This window comes from Silurus meridionalis, chromosome 14 (assembly GCF_014805685.1).
Source record: "Silurus meridionalis isolate SWU-2019-XX chromosome 14, ASM1480568v1, whole genome shotgun sequence".
Classification (NCBI taxonomy): Eukaryota; Metazoa; Chordata; class Actinopteri; order Siluriformes; family Siluridae; genus Silurus; species Silurus meridionalis.
In genome coordinates, this window is record NC_060897.1 from 16,191,226 (window position 1) to 16,210,822 (window position 19,597).

Below are 19,597 nucleotides of genomic sequence, written 5' to 3' on the forward strand. Positions count from 1 at the left end.
GGTGTGAATGAGCATGTGAATGTGTGGGCAGGTGGCCCATTCAGAGTGTACCTTCCACCTCTCACCCAGTGTTCTCCCACCAATGACACTGTTCTTTAGAGCCACTATGACCCTGATCAGGTGCACACTGAGCAGACATGAATAAATAATAAGCTAATAATTTAGGGGTCAACTAAATAAAACAAAAATGCTGCTTATCCAAAAGGGACAAATACACAATAAGCACTGACTAGAACAAGTAATTAAGCACAAAGCTCTTTTATATATCAAAATATAAACCAATTCTCTTGATTTAGCAGGTTAAAATAGGCAAAGGATCTTTTTAAAAAAGCAATGATGAAAGCAAACATTGGTGCAATTTAACTAGATGCCCAGGCAGAGGCACTAGAGAACAGACACAGGACATAGAGGGAATGACTGCGATATTAAATATGTAGAGTAAACATGAATGTACAATTAAATGGGTAGACTGAGCTTCACAATGATATCTTTTTTGACACACATACATGTGTATATACACAAATGCTCACAGACAAACATGGAGTGGGCCTTACTGGCAAACTTGACAGGTCACATCAGATTGTAGTCCACCGGTGAAAATTTGGTCAATGATACAGTTACAGTGATTAGGATTGTTTGCTTTTTTCCCGTTGTCATCATCTAAGTGAGAGAGAGAGACAGAGAAAAAGAAAAAGATAACAGGGGTAAAAAAAAATAAAAATAAATTATTATTCAGCATTTGTGTTGTCCTTAATCGTATTTTACTTCACTTGTTTCACATTTCACATTCTAAAGCAATCCACTTTTTTTTTTTTTTTTTTTTTTTTAAGTCTGCATTCTATTTTCTGATGTTTTAAATGCATAGAGGTCTTTTAGGTTACCTTACTGAGTCCATTGTGTAGTCAAGCACCATTTTGCATAAAACTGCATACCATTCCCAGTATTTCCAACAACAAATCTTGTCAACCGACATCACCACTTCTGGCTTTACTACACTGTAGTGTGCGTGTGTAAGTGTGTGTGTGTGTGTGTGTGTGTGTGTGTGTGTGTGTGTGTGTGTGTGTGTGTGTGTGTGTGTGTGTGTGTGTGTGTGTGTGTGTTTGTGTGAGAGAGAGAGAGACCTTTGCAGTGGCGATGCAGCACATCCAGGGCAGCAATGAGGAATTCATGTGCATCCTGCTGTTCGTAGCCGGCCAGGTGACGCGCATGTGTCCACACTAGGTGGAGCAGCCGGAATGGGATGTGGGGAGACCGGTGTCCTGAATAGAACTTGAGAGACAGAAACCAACAGAGACCAAGATAGCAAGAGATGGAGAGAAAAAGAGGGAAAGAGAGATTTCAAAAACCTGATTAAATGTAATATCTAAAAGCAAACCAGTTGCAACAGGTTTAGAAAAAAAACGTATTCACTCCCTCCCCTCTGTAGCCTACATTTTTCCATTCCAGTCTCTGTTCTTCATCTTTTCATCTTAGTTAATAACTGTTATTTTTTCTTGTATCCTGGCAGCATTAACGCACTTCACAGCTCTTTAGTGCAATAAATGCATGTGGAATAGAAAGAGTGTGGAGTTGCAGCCATCTGGACCACCTGTTTGTGTTAGTGTTGCCACATTACTGATGTCACATAGTACCTCACTTTTCAGTTCTCTTTCTGAACCATGTTACTGTTTCAATCAAAGATCATACTTTCCAAACTAATTGGAACCAACTCCACCTCCACATTTAAAAAAAAAAAATCACCCGAAGCACATGTCCAAGCTCTGTAAGCGTTATTCAGGGAGCAAACAGTCAGCTGGAGTGTTATCTATCATGGAATGACCTATACAGTCACTGCACCTAAATCCTATTCAACTTGTCTGGGATGAACTGTATCAGGAAGAAATCTCCATCTGGTGAAGATAAAGGCAGGGCACAGTACTTGAGATGAATGTTTGCAGAAGCTAACAGTCCAGATGTCAAGAGTGTGTAACACTGTTATTCAAGCTGAAAGAGGATTTTTCTATAAAAATTTACCAAATTACTAAATTTAGCAAAAGGATCATGCATGGCTCTTTTTAAAAATCCATTAAATAATAGGTTTCAACTAGTTATATATGCACTGTATGCCACTCATCTAGCTAACAATAATGTTGCTAACAAAAGACAAAGAAAGCCTGTACATCGAATGCAGCATCTCTTCCATGCATCAGACTCACCTCTTGAAAGAGCTGAGACATCTCACACACCAGGCATGAGTTGGCCTGCATCTCGCACTTGTGCCTGTCCGACAGGAAGAAGTCACGCAGCAGCGGTGTGTGTGTGAGTGCCTGCACAATGCAGTTCATGAAGCATGTATTGCCCAAGTTGATCAAACCCCGTAAACCTAAAGAAAATAATTGGGTACATCAGGCTGGCTTTAAAGTGGATAGATAATTCCAGTCATAAATTATTACATAAGTACAAACTGAGTGAAATGACTCAAGCAGAGCAACATAAGAGAAATTCCTATGATTCTACAATGACTATATAGTCTGCATCATTTAATCATTATGCAATAGCAGAGTTAAATGATTCTTGCTGTCAGAACTATACACACACTAACACACACTCTGATCAGACCCTGACTCCAGGTACATGTAAAATTCTTTCCACTCCACCTGCTCTCTCTGGTTCACAATGTAAGAATGTGTAAATTGACTTGGACTGGGTGTGAAAGAGATGATGAATGAATCAGGGCTGTGTTAAAGATGAGCCAGTCTGTGAAAAAAAACATGTGTGTGTGTGTGTGTGTGTGTGTGTGTGTGTGTGTGTGTGTGTGTGTGTGTGTGTGTTAGAGAGAGTGTTTGGGAGATGCTTCAATTAAGAAAACAGCATCAACAAATGGATAGCCAAAAGTTAGTGGACACCTGACCATCACACCCATGTGTGTGTCTTCCTCAAAATGTTGCCATAAATTTGGAAGCACATAATAGTACAGAATATTTTTGCATGCTGTGTTCTAGCATGACAATGCCTCAGTGCACACAGAGCGATAAAAGAAGACATGGCTTGCTGGATGGAGTGAGTACCTAAATGGACTGCACAGAGCCCTGACCTTAATCCCTCTTAACACCTTTGGAATGAACCAAATTAAATAGAATCATATTGCACCCCAGGCCTTACCATCCAACAGTACCTGTTCTCACGAATGCTCTTGTAGCTTAATGAGCAAATTCGTACAGCCACTTTCCAAAATCTAGAGGAGAGCCTTCCCAGATGAGTGGAGGTTATAATAAATACACAGATGAATGGGATATTTAAGAAGCACATCTGGGTATGATGAACAGGTGGCATGCAATACACCTTGTATTTGGTTTAAGGCCATTTATTTTCAGAACTGTAGAAAACCAATACTGGTTAGTTCCTGATGTCCAAACAAAACATCTAAAAGCATGTCAATTAACCACTTTGGGGTAAAACTGCATTCTTGAATGCTTAAAGAGGAAAAAAAAAGATGACCCAACGACACAGATGGGCAAGTGTGTGCAAAATTCATTTTCCTCTGTTTGCAAGCCATTTAATATTTTTACATGTGGCCAGATCCCAGGTTAAACTTTTATCTAATGTCAGAACTCTATTGCAGTACACTCAAGATCTTCCAATCCAACCCATGTAACCTGTATCTTCATGCACAGGGGCACTGTCATGCTAAAACAGGTTTGGGTTTCCTGGTTCAAATGAAGGAAAAATAAAATGCTACTGTATCCAAAGACATTCTGTACAATTGTGTGCCTTCAACTTTATGGTAACAGTTTATGTAAGAGCTAAATATGATAAATATTATTAGCATTTTCAATAAAACTCAAGGCATCCCAATACTTTTGTCCATATAATGCATTCTGACAGCTGGTATCTTATTAAAATCTTCCAAGTTAATTTTTCTGGGAAACACAGGCATTTTAGGGATCTGTTATCCTTTTCAGGATCTGTGAGCTCTGGTCTAGTTTTTCATTTAATGTTTTGGGCTCAGGTCATGTTTGGGTTTGTAACTAAATAAAAATAAATCCATTTATAATTATTCATAATAATTACAACTTGTTAAACACATTTGTTCTATTACTAACATTGCAGACAGCACACACATTTAGAGTGTGAATGTAGCTAGGTAGCTAGCTGTGCACAATGATAAAGCAAAAAAGTGGACCTCAGCACTGAAACTATCCACTGTCACTGCTGTTCTATTTCTTCACAACTCGTACCAATACGGATAGGCTTGTGAAATAGTTGTGCAACACTTTCTGCAATCTCTGTTTTGAGGAAGTCTGTAATCCTCAAGGAAGTTAATGTGACGTTGCACCTGTTGTTCACCCAGCATAGCTTTATTAAATTTAAATTTACATGGGGTCCAGTGTTCTGTTTTATACATGCTCCTCTATAACACCTTAATACAGACCAAATTACATTTTTCATCTGATCACATCTGATTTTAGTCCATTTAATATGTATTTGTCTGTGATCTTCTATGCAGAAGCCATCTTGTCTTGGAAAAGCTATAACCCACTTTATGATACCATTTGTAAAAGTGCTAAGAGTTTTTACCACTATGTTTTTTTTTTGTTTGTTTTTTAAGTCTACATATTATTTTCTTTGTTTAAGAGTGGTAATGTTCTGTAGGTGATTACATACAACCCTGCATGTAATCATGCAGCTGACATGTTCCATACTATCCCACATTACAGAGAATATAGTTTCTACTTTCTGTCACAAAGCATTCCATTTGCAGGACTCTTACTGTTGAAACATTGTTAGAAATAAAAGCCAGTTGAAGCATGGAGAAACAGGCTTGTCATTACCTATGGTGCAGTTGGAAGTGATTTTCCTGCGCTTTGGATTATGGCGCAGCAGCTCCAGCTCCCGCTTAGTGGGCTCCCACGTCGAATACTTTTCTCCTACACCTGGAGAAAGAAAAGACACATGCTAAGAACCTACATCTACCTCTGCGTATTCATATATTCAAAGTATGTGATGAATAGTGTGTATATTTAGCCAATGTTTTGTGGACATCTGACCATCATATCCAAACTATGTTCCAAATTTAGTTGCCATTTGCTGTTTTTATAACCTCCACTTTATTGAAAAGGCTTTCTACTAGATGTTGGAGCATGGCTGTGGGGATTTGCTCATTAATACACAAGAGAATTAGTGGGATCAGGCTCTGATATCAGGCAAGAAGGCCTGGCACACAGTCGGCATTCCAGTTCCTCCAACACAAAGGTGTTCAGTGGGGCTGGGGTCAGGGCTCTGTGGAGGCCACCTGAGTTCCTTAACACCATTCTTGGCAAACAACAGCACTCACATTGTGCATAGCAACTTTCATCTGGGAACTGTGTTTCTAAGGTCCAGTAAAGGGAACTTCAAGGCATTAAATAAAATTTTATTCTATTCAATTGTATGGCAGTTTAGAGATGACCCTGAAGACATATTGGTCTTATGGTCAGATGTTCACAAACATTTGTAGATGCTGAATGCTTTTAGACTGATCTCCCAAGTCAAGGAAACATTTTTACTAGTGATAAGTGCAGAAGGACTACTGCTTGTGAATAAAAAACAAACCCTGAAGCTTCCAGGCCTTCCTCTGTTCTTCTTTGGCGATCTGGTCCATGTCTTTGTCGTATATGTAATCTTGACAAACGAAGCAGTATATTCCACCATATAACAAGTCAATAGCTAGAGCAATAAGGAAACATAATTAGAAATCAACTTTCAATTAAAGGTAAAAATGGTTTTAACTTGTCGCATGTACAGCAAAGCGAAATTCTTTCTTCACTTATACCAGTGATTGGCCCAGGGTCAGCCATGGTACAGTGCCCCTGGAGCACAGAGTGTTAATAGCCTTGCTCAAGGGACCAACTGTAGCATTTTGATGACACTGGGGCTTAAAACCCCAACCCTCTAATCAGTAACCCAAAGCCATCAACACCGAGTTCCCCACCTCCCCATTCAAACAAGTTAGAATCCTAATCTTCTTAATAACGAATGGTTCACATACATGAATCGTTATGCATGACTGAGCTGCGACAATATACCCATATGATAAAAATAAATAAATCAAAATCACATATATGCAGTAGACGCAAATAACATACATTTACACCAATAATTATGCTTTGCCAGTAAATTTGGTAGCCTTATTAAACAAGAAAGTAAGAAAAGAAAGTAAAAGAAAAAGCTATATTACAGTAATTTATTGTTCAGATAATTTCATTTTTACATTGCCAATGCACTGCTTCATCACATTTAAATGTTACTAATGTCATGATTCTGAATTTAACCATAATTTAATTGATTTATACAATTTACTATTTAAATCACAATTCTCTACTCTTCTTGTTGCTGTCCTTAAGTTTTGATAATTTTCTCCACTCTACATTTTTCTTTGTCTTTTAATTGAAAATGGTGCAACTGTGTAGAAGATTTTTATAGGCTGTGTTTAAAAATAAGGGCTTTGCTACCTATGTACAGTTGCCTTGACAACCTATTTATAGGTTGCTGATGCAGAACTGGTGAAGAAACATGGGGGCGGAGGCAGCAGAGGTGTGGGTGTGTGTGTGTGTGTGTGTGTGTGTGTGTGATGCAGTGTGTTTACATTTGTATGAATGAATGCTGCAGCTCACGTCTACGAAGACCTGAGTGCAAGCAACGTATTAACTGTTTGATTATGTCTACCGCAAGTCAATAGAATAAGAGCCTCATTCTTATGCAACAGTGTTCATTCATTAGCATTAAGACTATGAACTGAAGTTTGAGGCTCTTGATTGTGTCGTGTTTGTGATGGTTACTGGATTAGTGAGTCACTGCAAAATACAAGATTTTGAATAAAAATTGAATAAAAAGACACTATTCAGAGAAAACCATCATCAAGGTTGTCTGGAACACACAAAGAGAGATGCACTATATATATATATATATATATATATATATATATATATATATATATATATATATATATATAAAGTCAGCCATTTATTAATTTTGAAAGGATGTGTGAAAGAGTGTGTGAGAGTGTGTCTGTGTGTGTGTGTGTATGTGTGTGTCTCTGTCTGTGTATGTGTGAGTGTGTGTGTGTGAGTGGAGGAAGAATAAGACAATGATTGAATGGGGAAAAATTAAAACACTGAAATAACTATATAGTATTATTATACTATAGCACTTTTTTATATGTTTTAGAGAGATTAAGTTGTTAGGAATCATTTGCGTGATCCCGCCTCTTTCTTCCTTTTTGCCCGATTCATCCTGACAGCCTATTCTGAAGAGAGCATCTTTAATTGAAAACCATTCCCTGCAGCTGACTATGGTTCCAGATGAGTAGCCTAAAGGTACATTAGTTTACTGTGGAGGGTTACATTTTTAAACCATGAAAATGGATTTGGAATGTAGTTAATATAAACAGTTTGCTACAATGACTGAAGGCTGCAATTGCGATGAACAGTTTTGCACTTACGTGTCAATCAGTGAACAGCTGATAATGATGTAACTATAAAAAATGGACATTTTATATCACCCAGAAGAGGATGGGTTCCCTTTGATACCATTATACCATCTCAGGGAGTTTTTTCCTTGCTACCTTGACCACTGGCTCACTCAATAGGTAAAAACTTATAGGGACTGATTTATAAGGTTACAATTTATATTCTTAAGCTATTTATTTTTGTAAAGCTACTTCAGAACAATGTCAATTGTTAAAAGCGTTACACAAACAAAATCGCTTCACTTTACAAAATTTCTTGACATGGGCCTTTATATTCACACAAATGTGAAATATATTCTTGGTGAACACAAATAATGCATGCATGCCATATTCTTGGTAATTTAAAACGTGAAAAGGCTGAGCATGTTTGCAAGTTGAAATACCATCACAGCACTTTTGCTTTATTCCAAAAACAGAAGTGATATTATGAGTAATCTTTGGCCTTTTGGAAATAAGAAATGAGTTTTAAAGTGCGCCAGCAGCCTGCCTTTCTCTCTCTCACACACACTCACACACTCACTCACTCACTCACTCACTCACTCACTCACTCACTCACCACTCACTCACTCACACACACACACACACACACACACACACACACACACACACACACACACACACACACACTCACACTCACACACTCACACACACACACACACTCACACACACTCACACACACACACACACACAGATCCATGTTACCCCACATTGCTGATTACCCTAATAAGGATAACAACAGCCTCTGTGTGAATGAAAGCTTGAGACATTGGGGGAAGGGGTTGACTAGAAAGGAGAGAAAAGAAAAATGAATGAGGAACAATAACCAGGTTAGTCCTATTTATGTTATACCGTTTGGGATAATGCTTGATATGACATTGCTTCAGCAATTTAGCTCGCCATTTTCAAGCTAACAACAGATAAAATATCTTATAATTTGGTCAACAGCCTTTCTGGGAGAGTTCTAACATTATACAGACAAAAAGTAGTAGACACCTGACCATAAAATGTGCTTTTGTAAAACACCGTATGATGCGTTTCAATATCCCATTCAAATTCAAATTTGGTCCCCATTTGCGGTCAATATAACCTCCACCTTTCTAGGAAGATGTTCCACAAGATTTTAGAGAGTGTTTTTGGAGATTTGTGCTCATTCAGCCACAAGGGCATTAGTAAAGATAAGTAATTTACAGTGAAGATATCTAGGGGCATTCAGCATTCCAATGCATTTCAAAGGGTTGAGGTCAGAGCTCAATAACAGTCCATGTAAGATCTGGAAAGGTCAGGTGTCCCTTGTTCATATAATGAATATTAAGAGAAATAAAGACATCTTTGGCTCCATTGCCATATTAGCTAGGAGTGTGTCTTACCTAGGTTATGTCGTTTGTTTTTGGCGTGTTCGTGGATGTGTTTCTTGGAGAAGCAGCCGAAGAAGACACAGTATAGGCACGAATGCAGCCTGTTCAGGTGTGCACCACACATGTGACAGATACAAGACTTTGCCTGGTCAAAAAGAAAGACATGTTTATTGAACATTTATGTATTGTTCTCCTACAAATGACAGTGCTAGTAAATACAAACCTAGGCTATACCTAAAGTTTACTGTAAATTTGTAAAATGTGTGTGAATTATGAACCTTTTTATTTAGCCTCTTAGCACATGTAACTGAAAATAAATCTATTTTTCTAATCTGAATTATAAACCTATTTTAATAGAAAATTAAAGAATATACAATTTTACAAATCCCATATGATTTCAACACTTACTATTGCGATGCTCACAACCTTATGTTCAAGAATACATGAAAGGTTTTAAGTAAACAAGCATTAAAAAAACACTGAGGGTGTAGAGGATGACTCAGGAGACAAGTGGAAATGTATTTATTCCATCCACCTTTAAAAACTCAACAAAACACAACAATCTAAGAAAGGAAAAAAGATCAGTCAAGGATTCAGCTGCACTCCTAATTTCAAGTTCAGGCTCATGCTTCTTGATGTGTTTATGGGTGTGTGTCATAAGTTCCACAACCTATATCATTTCCATCCTCTCCTGCCGGTTACTTATAGTACAAACAGGCACAAATTAGTAGAATCTCAATAATATTACACAGAAAAGAACCATCAGGTTACTTGCCGGTTCGACTTGCCGTCTCCTTTTCCTCAATTGAAACTCCAACAATAACACAAAGCAATTGTCCAATAAGGTCCATGCCAATTCTTCTGACGTGGACCTTGATTAAAGATAATGAAAGCACCGTCGCTTTTGAGGTGACCAAGAACTTCCACAGCGGAACTTGATGGCATACCCCTCACCCACTGTGCACATTGCCAACCATGGCCCAATAGCCAAGCCAAACCAATCCATCCCAAATGGCCAACAATGAGATTATGCTGGGACACATAACTTCCCTAAGGCAGCAAGCTCCCAACAACTGGGTCATCTCTACCTTAGTTTGAGTGTCCTGTGTCACTCAAAATATAGCCTATTCCTAATAAGCCCAAAATTCTTATATCTCCAAAACTTCACGTCACTCTGACAGAGAGCTGATTTCACTGACTAATAATAATGTTACAAATGAGGGCCAGTTAACATCTGTCTATAGGCTACATCTGGCCCTGGTGCTGGACATTCCTGCTTCAGATGAATGTTATTGCTTTAAAGCGTCTGATAACAAATCAGCATTTCAAGCTTTTGGTAAAGGCGTGGCATATTCTGACTTAGAATGTCATTATGAGCACTGTGTTTAATGTATGATAATATTCTGGATAAAAATAACACCTTGTCTTCTTTCTAAGTAATGAAAACCCTACCATACTGTGTAGAACCTTAGTAAGAAGCTTTTTGCTTCAGTATATGTATATAAGAAAATGAAACACACTGGTGAGTCATCATAAGCTGTGAAAAAAACATTCCACTCATGCTACGATGAATAACCGAGTGCAAATAGCATTGACAACTACAAGTGTAAGTATGAAAACCAGTATGAATAAAAGGCCAAGCAATATTCAGACTCTGTCCTTCCAGTAGTCCTTGAATGGCTACACTAAGCCAGGAACAACTTTATGTCTTCAGTCCTCATTCTTCTCAATCTGCCAGCAGTCTTTGGTATTGTCAATTGGCAGACTCTCATCCTCACTCTTACACATCCTGTAAAAATGTTTTCGCCAATTTATGAAACGCTATGCTGATGACTCTCAACACTTCCTCTCATTTCCTCCCTCTGACACACGTTTCTGCACAGATCACAACATGTCTCGCTGAAATCTCCTCAAGGATGGCAGCTAATCGACTGCAAATCTCAGCAAAAATTTGCTGTTGTGCATCCCTATGGCAGTCTATTGACAAACTGGACAAACCCCTCAGATCTCACCATGTCACTGCATTCAACATTGGGGTAACTATGGACAGCCAATTGTTCTTCTCAATACAGACTCACTTTTGCCAGTTCCTCCTATACAGCATTAAGAGGATCTGAGCTTTTATATCCACTAATACCACAGAGTTGCTTTTCTAGTCCATTGCAAGACAAAACCCCTGCAACTTGTTCCTGCATGCTAACATGCTAGCTGACCTACAGCTGCATTCTGGATGACCACCACAGGATTCCATATTTAAAAGACTGATAGTTGCCTACAAAGCCAAAAGCAGACAGGGACCACCAACCTAAACCCTACCTTATCACAACCAGCTCTGCACCACACTACCTTCAATCCTCTAGCTCTGCTCAAGGAAGATATGCATCAAGATTTTGTTGAAATCAACATCTCCCTATCTTTGGCTGTCTACTTGCAATAAAAGCAGGACAAGACAAAAACATATATGTTTAACAGAAAGCAAAGTCTTGCAGAATATACATAGGTTTGAGTCTTCTCCTTGGAGCAGAAATATGAGAGTAATTCTTGAATGTGGGGAATCTGGTGAACACTTTGTGTTAAAAGAGATGCTAAAAACATGGAGATTTGCTGTTTGTACATATGTCCCACAGATATTACGTCAACTAGTAGAAATCAAAATGTTAACAGAATATAAGTTCTTTTAGCTATACTGCAGAAAACTATGATAGCAACGGCTCAAATTCAAGACGAAATGCGGTAAATAAGAAATCAGCCTGCAAATCAGATTAAAAATGCTTTTCAAAACTTAAACTTCTTTGTACTTCTTGTTTCTGCACTTGGGCTTAAACCTTTCCCTTTCTTTTGTTTGAAACGTTTTGCAATCCCTAAAGATTCTCTCAGCACTTCAATGCTTAGCCTTCAGCATTTCACATTTTCCAGGTTGTTCTGAAAAGAAAATCTATATAATGGCTACATACAGGGAGTGCAGAATTATTAGGCAAGTTGTATTTTTGAGGATTAATTTTATTTGAGGATTTAATTTGAACAACAACCATGTTCTCAATGAACACAAAAAACTCATTAATATCAAAGCTGAATATTTTTGGAAGTAGTTTTTAGTTTTAGCTATTTTAGGGGGATATCTGTGTGTGCAGGTGACTATTACTGTGCATAATTATTAGGCAACTTAACAAAAAACAAATTCATACCCATTTCAATTATTTATTTTTACCAGTGAAACCAATATAACATCTCAACATTCACAAATATACATTTCTGACATTCAAAAACCAAACAAAAACAAATCAGTGACCAATATAGCCACCTTTCTTTGCAAGGACACTCAAAAGCCTGCCATCCATGGATTCTGTCAGTGTTTTGATCTGTTCACCATCAACATTGCGTGCAGCAGCAACCACAACCTCCCAGACACTGTTCAGAGAGGTGTACTGTTTTCCTCCTTGTAAATCGCACATTTGATGATGGACCACAGGTTCTCAATGGGGTTCAGATCAGGTGAACAAGGAGGCCATATCATTAGATTTTCTTCTTTTATACCCTTTCTTGCCAGCCACGCTGTGGAGTACTTGGGCGTGTGTGATGGAGCATTGTCCTGCATGAAAATCATGTTTTTCTTGAAGGATGCAGACTTCTTCCTGTACCACTGCTTGAAGAAGGTGTCTTCCAGAAACTGGCAGTAGGACTGGGAGTTCAGCTTGACTCCATCCTCAACCCGAAAAGGCCCCACAAGCTCATCTTTGATGATACCAGCCCAAACCAGTACTCCACCTCCACCTTGCTGGCGTCTGAGTCGGACTGGAGCTCTCTGCCCTTTACCAATCCAGCCACGGGCCCATCCATCTGGCCCATCAAGACTCACTCTCATTTCATCAGTCCATAAAACCTTAGAAAATCAGTCTTGAGATATTTCTTGGCCCAGTCTTGACGTTTCAGCTTGTGTGTCTTGTTCAGTGGTGGTCGACTTTCTGCCTTTCTTACCTTGGCCATGTCTCTGAGTATTGCACACCTTGTGCTTTTGGGCACTCAGTGATGTTGCAGCTCTGAAATATGGCCAAACTGGTGGCAAGTGGCATCTTGGCAGCTGCACGCTTGACTTTTCTCAGTTCACGGGCAGTTATTTTGCGCCTTGGTTTTTCCACACGCTTCTTGCGACCCTGTTGACTATTTTGAATGAAACGCTTGATTGTTCGATGATCACGCTTCAGAAGCTTGGCTATTTTAAGACTGCTGCATCCCTCTGCAATATATCTCACTATTTTTGGCTTTTCTGAGCCTGTCAAGTCCTTCTTTTGACCCATTTTGCCAAAGGAAAGGAAGTTGCCTAATAATTATGCACACCTGATATAGGGTGTTGATGTCATTAGACCACACCCCTTCTCATTACAGAGATGCACATCACCTAATATGCTTAATTGGTAGTAGGCTTTCCAGCCTATACAGCTTGGAGTAAGACAACATGCATAACGAGGATGATGTGGTCAAAATACTCATTTGCCTAATAATTCTGCACTCCCTGTATAAACGGCAAAAAAAAATAAATAAATAAATGAACGCTTACAAGCACATACCTATTCTTAATGAGAATGAAAATTTTAAATTAGGACTTTGCAGTGAAAAAGAAAAATAATTTGTGACTGGACTTTAGAGACCTTGCCACATCACACATGCACTGTAAAACATGGCGAGCACTGACACCAAGCTGCATGCACACAAACCGGAGGGAGGGGGGGTAAAAAAAAAGCCTTCAACAACCATACACAGGAAACCAAGGCTGCAGAATTTCTTTACCAAAAAAAGCACTATGCCTGATAAATTGCCAAGCACCAAGTTTGTTCTAAAAAAAATTATTCTATCATCATATATCATAAATGATAACGCTAAGTTCTTAATAGCTGTTTAATTATTTATTTGTTCTAACACATTTATTTCAGCCCAAATCCTTAGTTCAAACCAAGTAAATGAGTGCAATTCATAACCATTTTGGTCTACAAATCCATCAAACACAGAAAAGGGTTAAAATAAGAAATATTGTGGTCTCTAAGACGAAATCTGAAAAAAAAATATCAGTCCATGAAACAGGTCTAATACATGACTCCAGCCCCCACTTCCATTGATCTAGAATTGGCTCCTCTCTGCGCATATATCTGCAACGTTGAACCTGTGTTTACAGCAGCAGCGATTTATCACACAAAATGTAAAAACAAAAACTGTAAGGACCCACCCAAATTGGTAGCTTGCATATGTACAAATTAGAGTTTATATCTGGGTGCCAGGTTTTACCCGTAATATAATTACTGGATAGCCATTGCCAAATGACCAGAGCGGTTGATTTTTTTTTTCTTGCCAGTGATTGGCTACAATTTGTTGGTGTGTCATTTCAATACAGGAAAAATATGCATTAAAGTTACGTCTTGGAGTTCTATTTGCATGTATCAACATAAGAAATATAATAACTAAAATTGTATAGTGTAAATTTGCAGAATTCCTTCCATCAGAAAAACATAATTGATGTAAAACACTAATGTTTTAGTCCATCGCCGATTGCCCATAAGAAAGGTGAAGTGCTTCAGCCCACAAGGATTGCTGGTTTCAAGAGTTAATAAGCTAGTGCAACAAGCAATCATCTAACATAACATTTATAAACCTCTGGAGATAAAGAGAAAGCTACTTTCTCAAAGAAGAAGTCGTTGATTAAGTTTAAAGGTTTATTACTCCTCACATAATAGAAGTGGAGTTTTACCATGAATGTGTTGCATTCATAATGTTAGCAGATTTAAAGTAATAACTTTGCAACATTTTCCCCTCATCATGAAAGGTGCCATTTACCACATTCAGTTCCAACTGTGCCACCCAGCACACAACAAAAAAAGTTGATAGAACCTTCTTTGTACAGATCACCTCTGGAAGATGTTAACTTCATACTCTACAGAGTATTTTACTGTGTCATAGGACAGCAAGACATCAGCAATTAGTTTCACCACTCCAATATTTCACTATTGCCATGCACAGGAAACATGCAGCTATCCAAATGCTAGGACACAGTATGCCAGTCCAGATGGATAGCAGCAGCAGCTGTGCTTGCTGTGCAGCCAAGGCCTCTGATCATATCAACCAGCTCGTCTCCCAGCAGGTGACCAAATGCAGGAACAGGTCGGTGGCCTGTGGTCATTGTCTGGTCTGACAGACGTGTTCGACACAGGGAAATGAGAAGTGTCTGGGTCAGCTAAAGCCTGGATCTGGGCCAAGAGGTGACAAGCTATTCAACTAATTTAGCCTAGCATATGTGTTGGAGCAGGAGGTTGATGGGGTAGGCTTTGGAAATGTGAACAAAGTGAGGACCTCAAAAGGCCTGCCCTCAACAAGCCCTGTTTTATGTCTTGTTATTCACAGTGGAAAATGTGTGACCTTCCTTGCCATGCTTATTGGAAATAAACTTAGGACTAATGACGTTAAAATGTCTATTCCTAGTCTCTTTCTGGAAAGCAACTATGGAACAATTTTCATTGTTAAAAGACCTATACAAACAAAACCAAAAAAAAAAAAAAAAATGAATAGGTAAGATGACGGCTCGTATACGCATTGTTGCCATGCCATTAAATAAATCTTGATTATCTGATATTATATTGTAAATTTAAAATATATATTTATTAATATAATTTATTATATATTTATATAATGGAGTATAATTTTAAAGCCAATTTATAACAGTATCATCAACTAACAATAAAACATTTTGTATGCCAATATAATTTTGTAAACTAAATTGTGACAGGTTATGACAAGCACTTTTTTTATGGAAGTATGAAAGACGTTTGGCTAGATAAGGTCAAAAAGAAACAGTTAGCTCCAGTTCATTACTAGATTGGACAATCAGCGTTCCATAAGTGCCGATCTTTAGTATAGCAGGACTGGTAAATTTCACAGTTTGCCCTGCTTGCGTGTTGCAATAATAACATACAATTACAATAATCAGCGTTTGTTAGTATGGGAACATACAACATTCTCTCCAGCTGAGACAATAATTTGGAAACTACTTCTATTGACAGCAAAAATACATATGCCATATTATTTGAACTGTTCCTTATATTCTTCTAATTATTAGAACTTTCATTGTAAAACCATTTATAAAATTAGTGCACTAGCTGGAGTGAACTAATGTTCCAAAAGTGCTTATGTTTAGTATAAACACACTGGGACATTTCACTGTTTGTATCACTCAGCTTGTCTGTGTGTGCATTGAAAATTTTAAATTGTAGCAACAGTCCCATTTCACAATTTTTAGTCAGTTTTTAATCAATCTAGTCAGCAAATGAAGCATCTCTGGGATCTTTTTTAAATGTTCATGGATTCGAAATAATGACGATTTTGTGACCCTAACCCTATATATATATATATATATATATATATATATATATATATATATATATATATATATATATATATATATATATATATATATTATTACAAAAATAATCGTTACTCGGATGATTATTTTTCTGAATAAACAATTAAGATTTTTCAGAAAACTCATTTTTTTATTTGATGTTTTGCTTATTATAAGTATAAAAAACTTAATTTGGGGTATTTATGTATAAAAAAAAAGTGTAAAAAAATTTGCAAAAGCCACATATTGAGTGCAACTATCTTTAATTTTGACATTTTAAAACTTATAGTGGCTGCATGTTGAGGAGTGCATGAGGGATTCTCCTTGAACAAAATCACTCATGCTGGGTTGTTTCATTCTGTAAAAGAAATTACAAACAGTATGCAAGTGAAGCAATTTGTTTAAATCATAATTTGTATTGTTTTCAATGATAATTACAGATGCCAAGTTGACAACCTACATAAATCTACCTAATATATAATACAACAATGTTTTGACAATTTTTGCTTCAAAAAACAAAAATAAAAGACATTTGGTTCAGTTGTGCAGATATAAGCATCTGAAATATATAATTAAGTCAACTGTGTAAAATAATTAAATATATGCATAGATTAAATATTCAAACATTGTAAACAAGCATTTAAATGTAGTAAATCTGCAGTAAAAAAAAAGAATGGTACAGAGAAACGCAGCGAGCCAATATGTTGCTTTTAGTGTTTTTTGCACCGTTTAATTGAATCCATCAGTGTCATAAGCGAACTGATTGCACAACCTAATGCTCGCAAGTCACGACAGAACAGATCCAGTGCAACTGTCCCGAAGTAATAAAACAGTTTACACAATATTACTTCATTAAACTACACCATATTTACATCAAGAGGATTATACAGATTTGCTTACCGTGCTGATGTTTTGCCTTCATCCGTGCTCGTGCATCACTGTGGTACTTCCACCCCACAATACCTGTGCTTTGTATAACTTGTGTGTGTATAACTGTGTGTGTGTGTGTGTGTGTGTATATAACTGTGTGTGTGTGTGTGTATGTATGTATGTATGTATAATTAATAACTATATTTAAAGTTCCTGTATGTAGCCATGTTGGGGAATCTGCTTATTGAAAATTGTACATTATTTCTGATAAAAGGAATTAAATTAATTAAATTATGAAAAAGATCTGTTCAATTTGATGAACAAGATTCGAAGATCCGATCTCTCCATCACTAGTGCTAAGTAGATACCACCAAGTGGCAATCAAAATAAGTTATATATTGTTATAAATAAGTTATAAAATATATATACACACACACACACACACACACACATCTAATATATATATACACACACACACACACACACACACACACACACACACACACACACACACAGTGGAACCCGCTTATCTCGACCTCGGTTATCTCGACAACCCTATTAAGTCGACGTTTTTGAAGTGGAACCGCCAAATTCTCGCTTTGTCTTAGCATTTTTTATCGGTTATGTCGATTCTTTTATGTCGCCGAACCCTGATATCTCGAGCACAAGGGGGGAAAAATTTGCCATTTAACGTCGGTTATCTCGGTGCAGCCGCAAAAGAAAAAATCAAGGCTTACAGATGATCCCGGCAGGATCGGGGGGAATCCGCGGTGCGCTTTGGGAAGAAAAGAGCAGCCGTTGAGAGAGTGCCGTGGGAAGGCACGCATCGGGATACATGAGCGATAACAACGACCGCCGTGAACCAACATATACCAACAATAACGGACAGTGAGAGTGTGGAAGTTTAAATAGGAGCTGGTGATGATGATAATATTATTATATTAAAACACAGCTAGAACTAACAGGGAATAAAACTGTTTGTTAAAAATACAAAAATTAATAAATAAAGAAATATTGACATTGTGTTTAGGCCTGGAGATTAGGGCTTATTAATCAATCCAAATCTAAAATAAATAAATAAAATAGAATAAAATACATAAAAAGAATTGTTTATGGTCCAAGGTTGCTTCTTGTCATATAGGTCTAAAGCAGCCTCAGCCTGAGTGCTCTCTACTGCAGGCAAAGTAGATACTGAATCAAAAGATCATGAACACTTGGGTGCAAAACACCCTCAAGGCATCAAATCTGACGGACACAAACGCATACACTACAGCAAAGCAAGGGCTTTGATTCCCTGCAGAACGCTCACAAAAACAAGAGTCAATCTAAAATTTCGTATTACTTTTTCAGCTGTAATGTAGAGACCATATTAAAGAGAGAATGACTATATAAGCTGGGCTCCAGAAGTAACAACTGCAAATCCATTACACAGGCAAACATTTATATATTTTTGAGGTTTGGCTAATAGGTCAAGGCTAAACATAACACAAACTTGCGTCACTAAGCGTGAGGAAAATCCACAAGTGTGGTGAAAAACAAAACTTGTAAGAGGACACACATGCACACAACTGAAGGGCTTCCCTTATGTTGCATGCAACATAAGGAAGCCTTTCAGTTGTGTGCATGTGTGTGCGTGCCCAACACCACATCTGAAAGACGGTTCGGAACAGAGTGTCATATTTTTTACCCCTCCTGTAAAAATCTGTAACCTTGAAATAATAGTTTTGTTTTCACACATCACTTGGGATAAGAAAAATCAGTTTTACTGCATAACATGAGTACCAAATACTACTTATTAATGCCAAAGCTGTTTTTTTTATTAAGTTTCATGTTAAGCTGTACAATTTTATTTAAAAAGACTAGAGCTGCTTTCAAACTGATAACCAGAAATCAGCTTTTGAAGTCATTGCTGTAGGAAGTTGATAGTAAACTGAGCAGTGGCACTGCGTATGTTACTGTTATATAAATTTTTTATTCACTTTTAGGAAACTGAAATGTTCCTCAAAACATTGGGTAATACTCCTCTGCAGAATACTCATCTGCATTAGCTTATATCAGTGCACCATGGATATAAACACACAAATTAATTTTATTGTAGCTAAAACCACCTCTCCAGCAGAAATCAAAGAATCCATAGAAAGCACACGTCATTGATAGAATATGACAGACAGCAACCTAAGCTAAGGATATAACCCAGTAAACAGATGCTGTGAGAAGGTAGCGACCTGCTGGGCTACCATCACTGCATTATTGGTATATGCTTTTTATTCAAAATGCACAAAATCCGGTATATACAGTTCAATGGCTTCAGTTAATGTTCATATCAAAAATCTGAATTGGAAAAACATGATCTTTGTGCCTTTTGTGACCATAGCAGAGTTTATTAGTGCCAGGTAAGCTGGGCTGAGAATTTCAGAAAGAGTTTATCCCACTGGATTTTGACGTGTATGTCTGTGAAACTGGCACGGAATCATGTAGAAATCAGTGGACCATTCAATTTTGAAA

At 37.5% G+C, this 19,597-nt stretch overlaps 1 protein-coding gene across 1 annotated transcript in view; it reads right to left on the bottom strand.

Annotated features, from left to right (window-relative positions):
• Positions 1 to 19,597, bottom strand: part of LOC124396670 (ubiquitin carboxyl-terminal hydrolase 22-like) — a 51,117-nt gene that overhangs the window by 20,646 nt on the left and 10,874 nt on the right. The window contains exons 2-7 of the mRNA XM_046865864.1: positions 8,854 to 8,986; positions 5,572 to 5,685; positions 4,812 to 4,913; positions 2,196 to 2,362; positions 1,122 to 1,269; positions 555 to 660 (exon numbers count right to left, since the gene is read on the bottom strand). Of these exons, the coding sequence (XP_046721820.1) occupies positions 555 to 660; positions 1,122 to 1,269; positions 2,196 to 2,362; positions 4,812 to 4,913; positions 5,572 to 5,685; positions 8,854 to 8,986 (770 nt within the window). The remainder of the gene's footprint in view (positions 1 to 554; positions 661 to 1,121; positions 1,270 to 2,195; positions 2,363 to 4,811; positions 4,914 to 5,571; positions 5,686 to 8,853; positions 8,987 to 19,597) is intronic.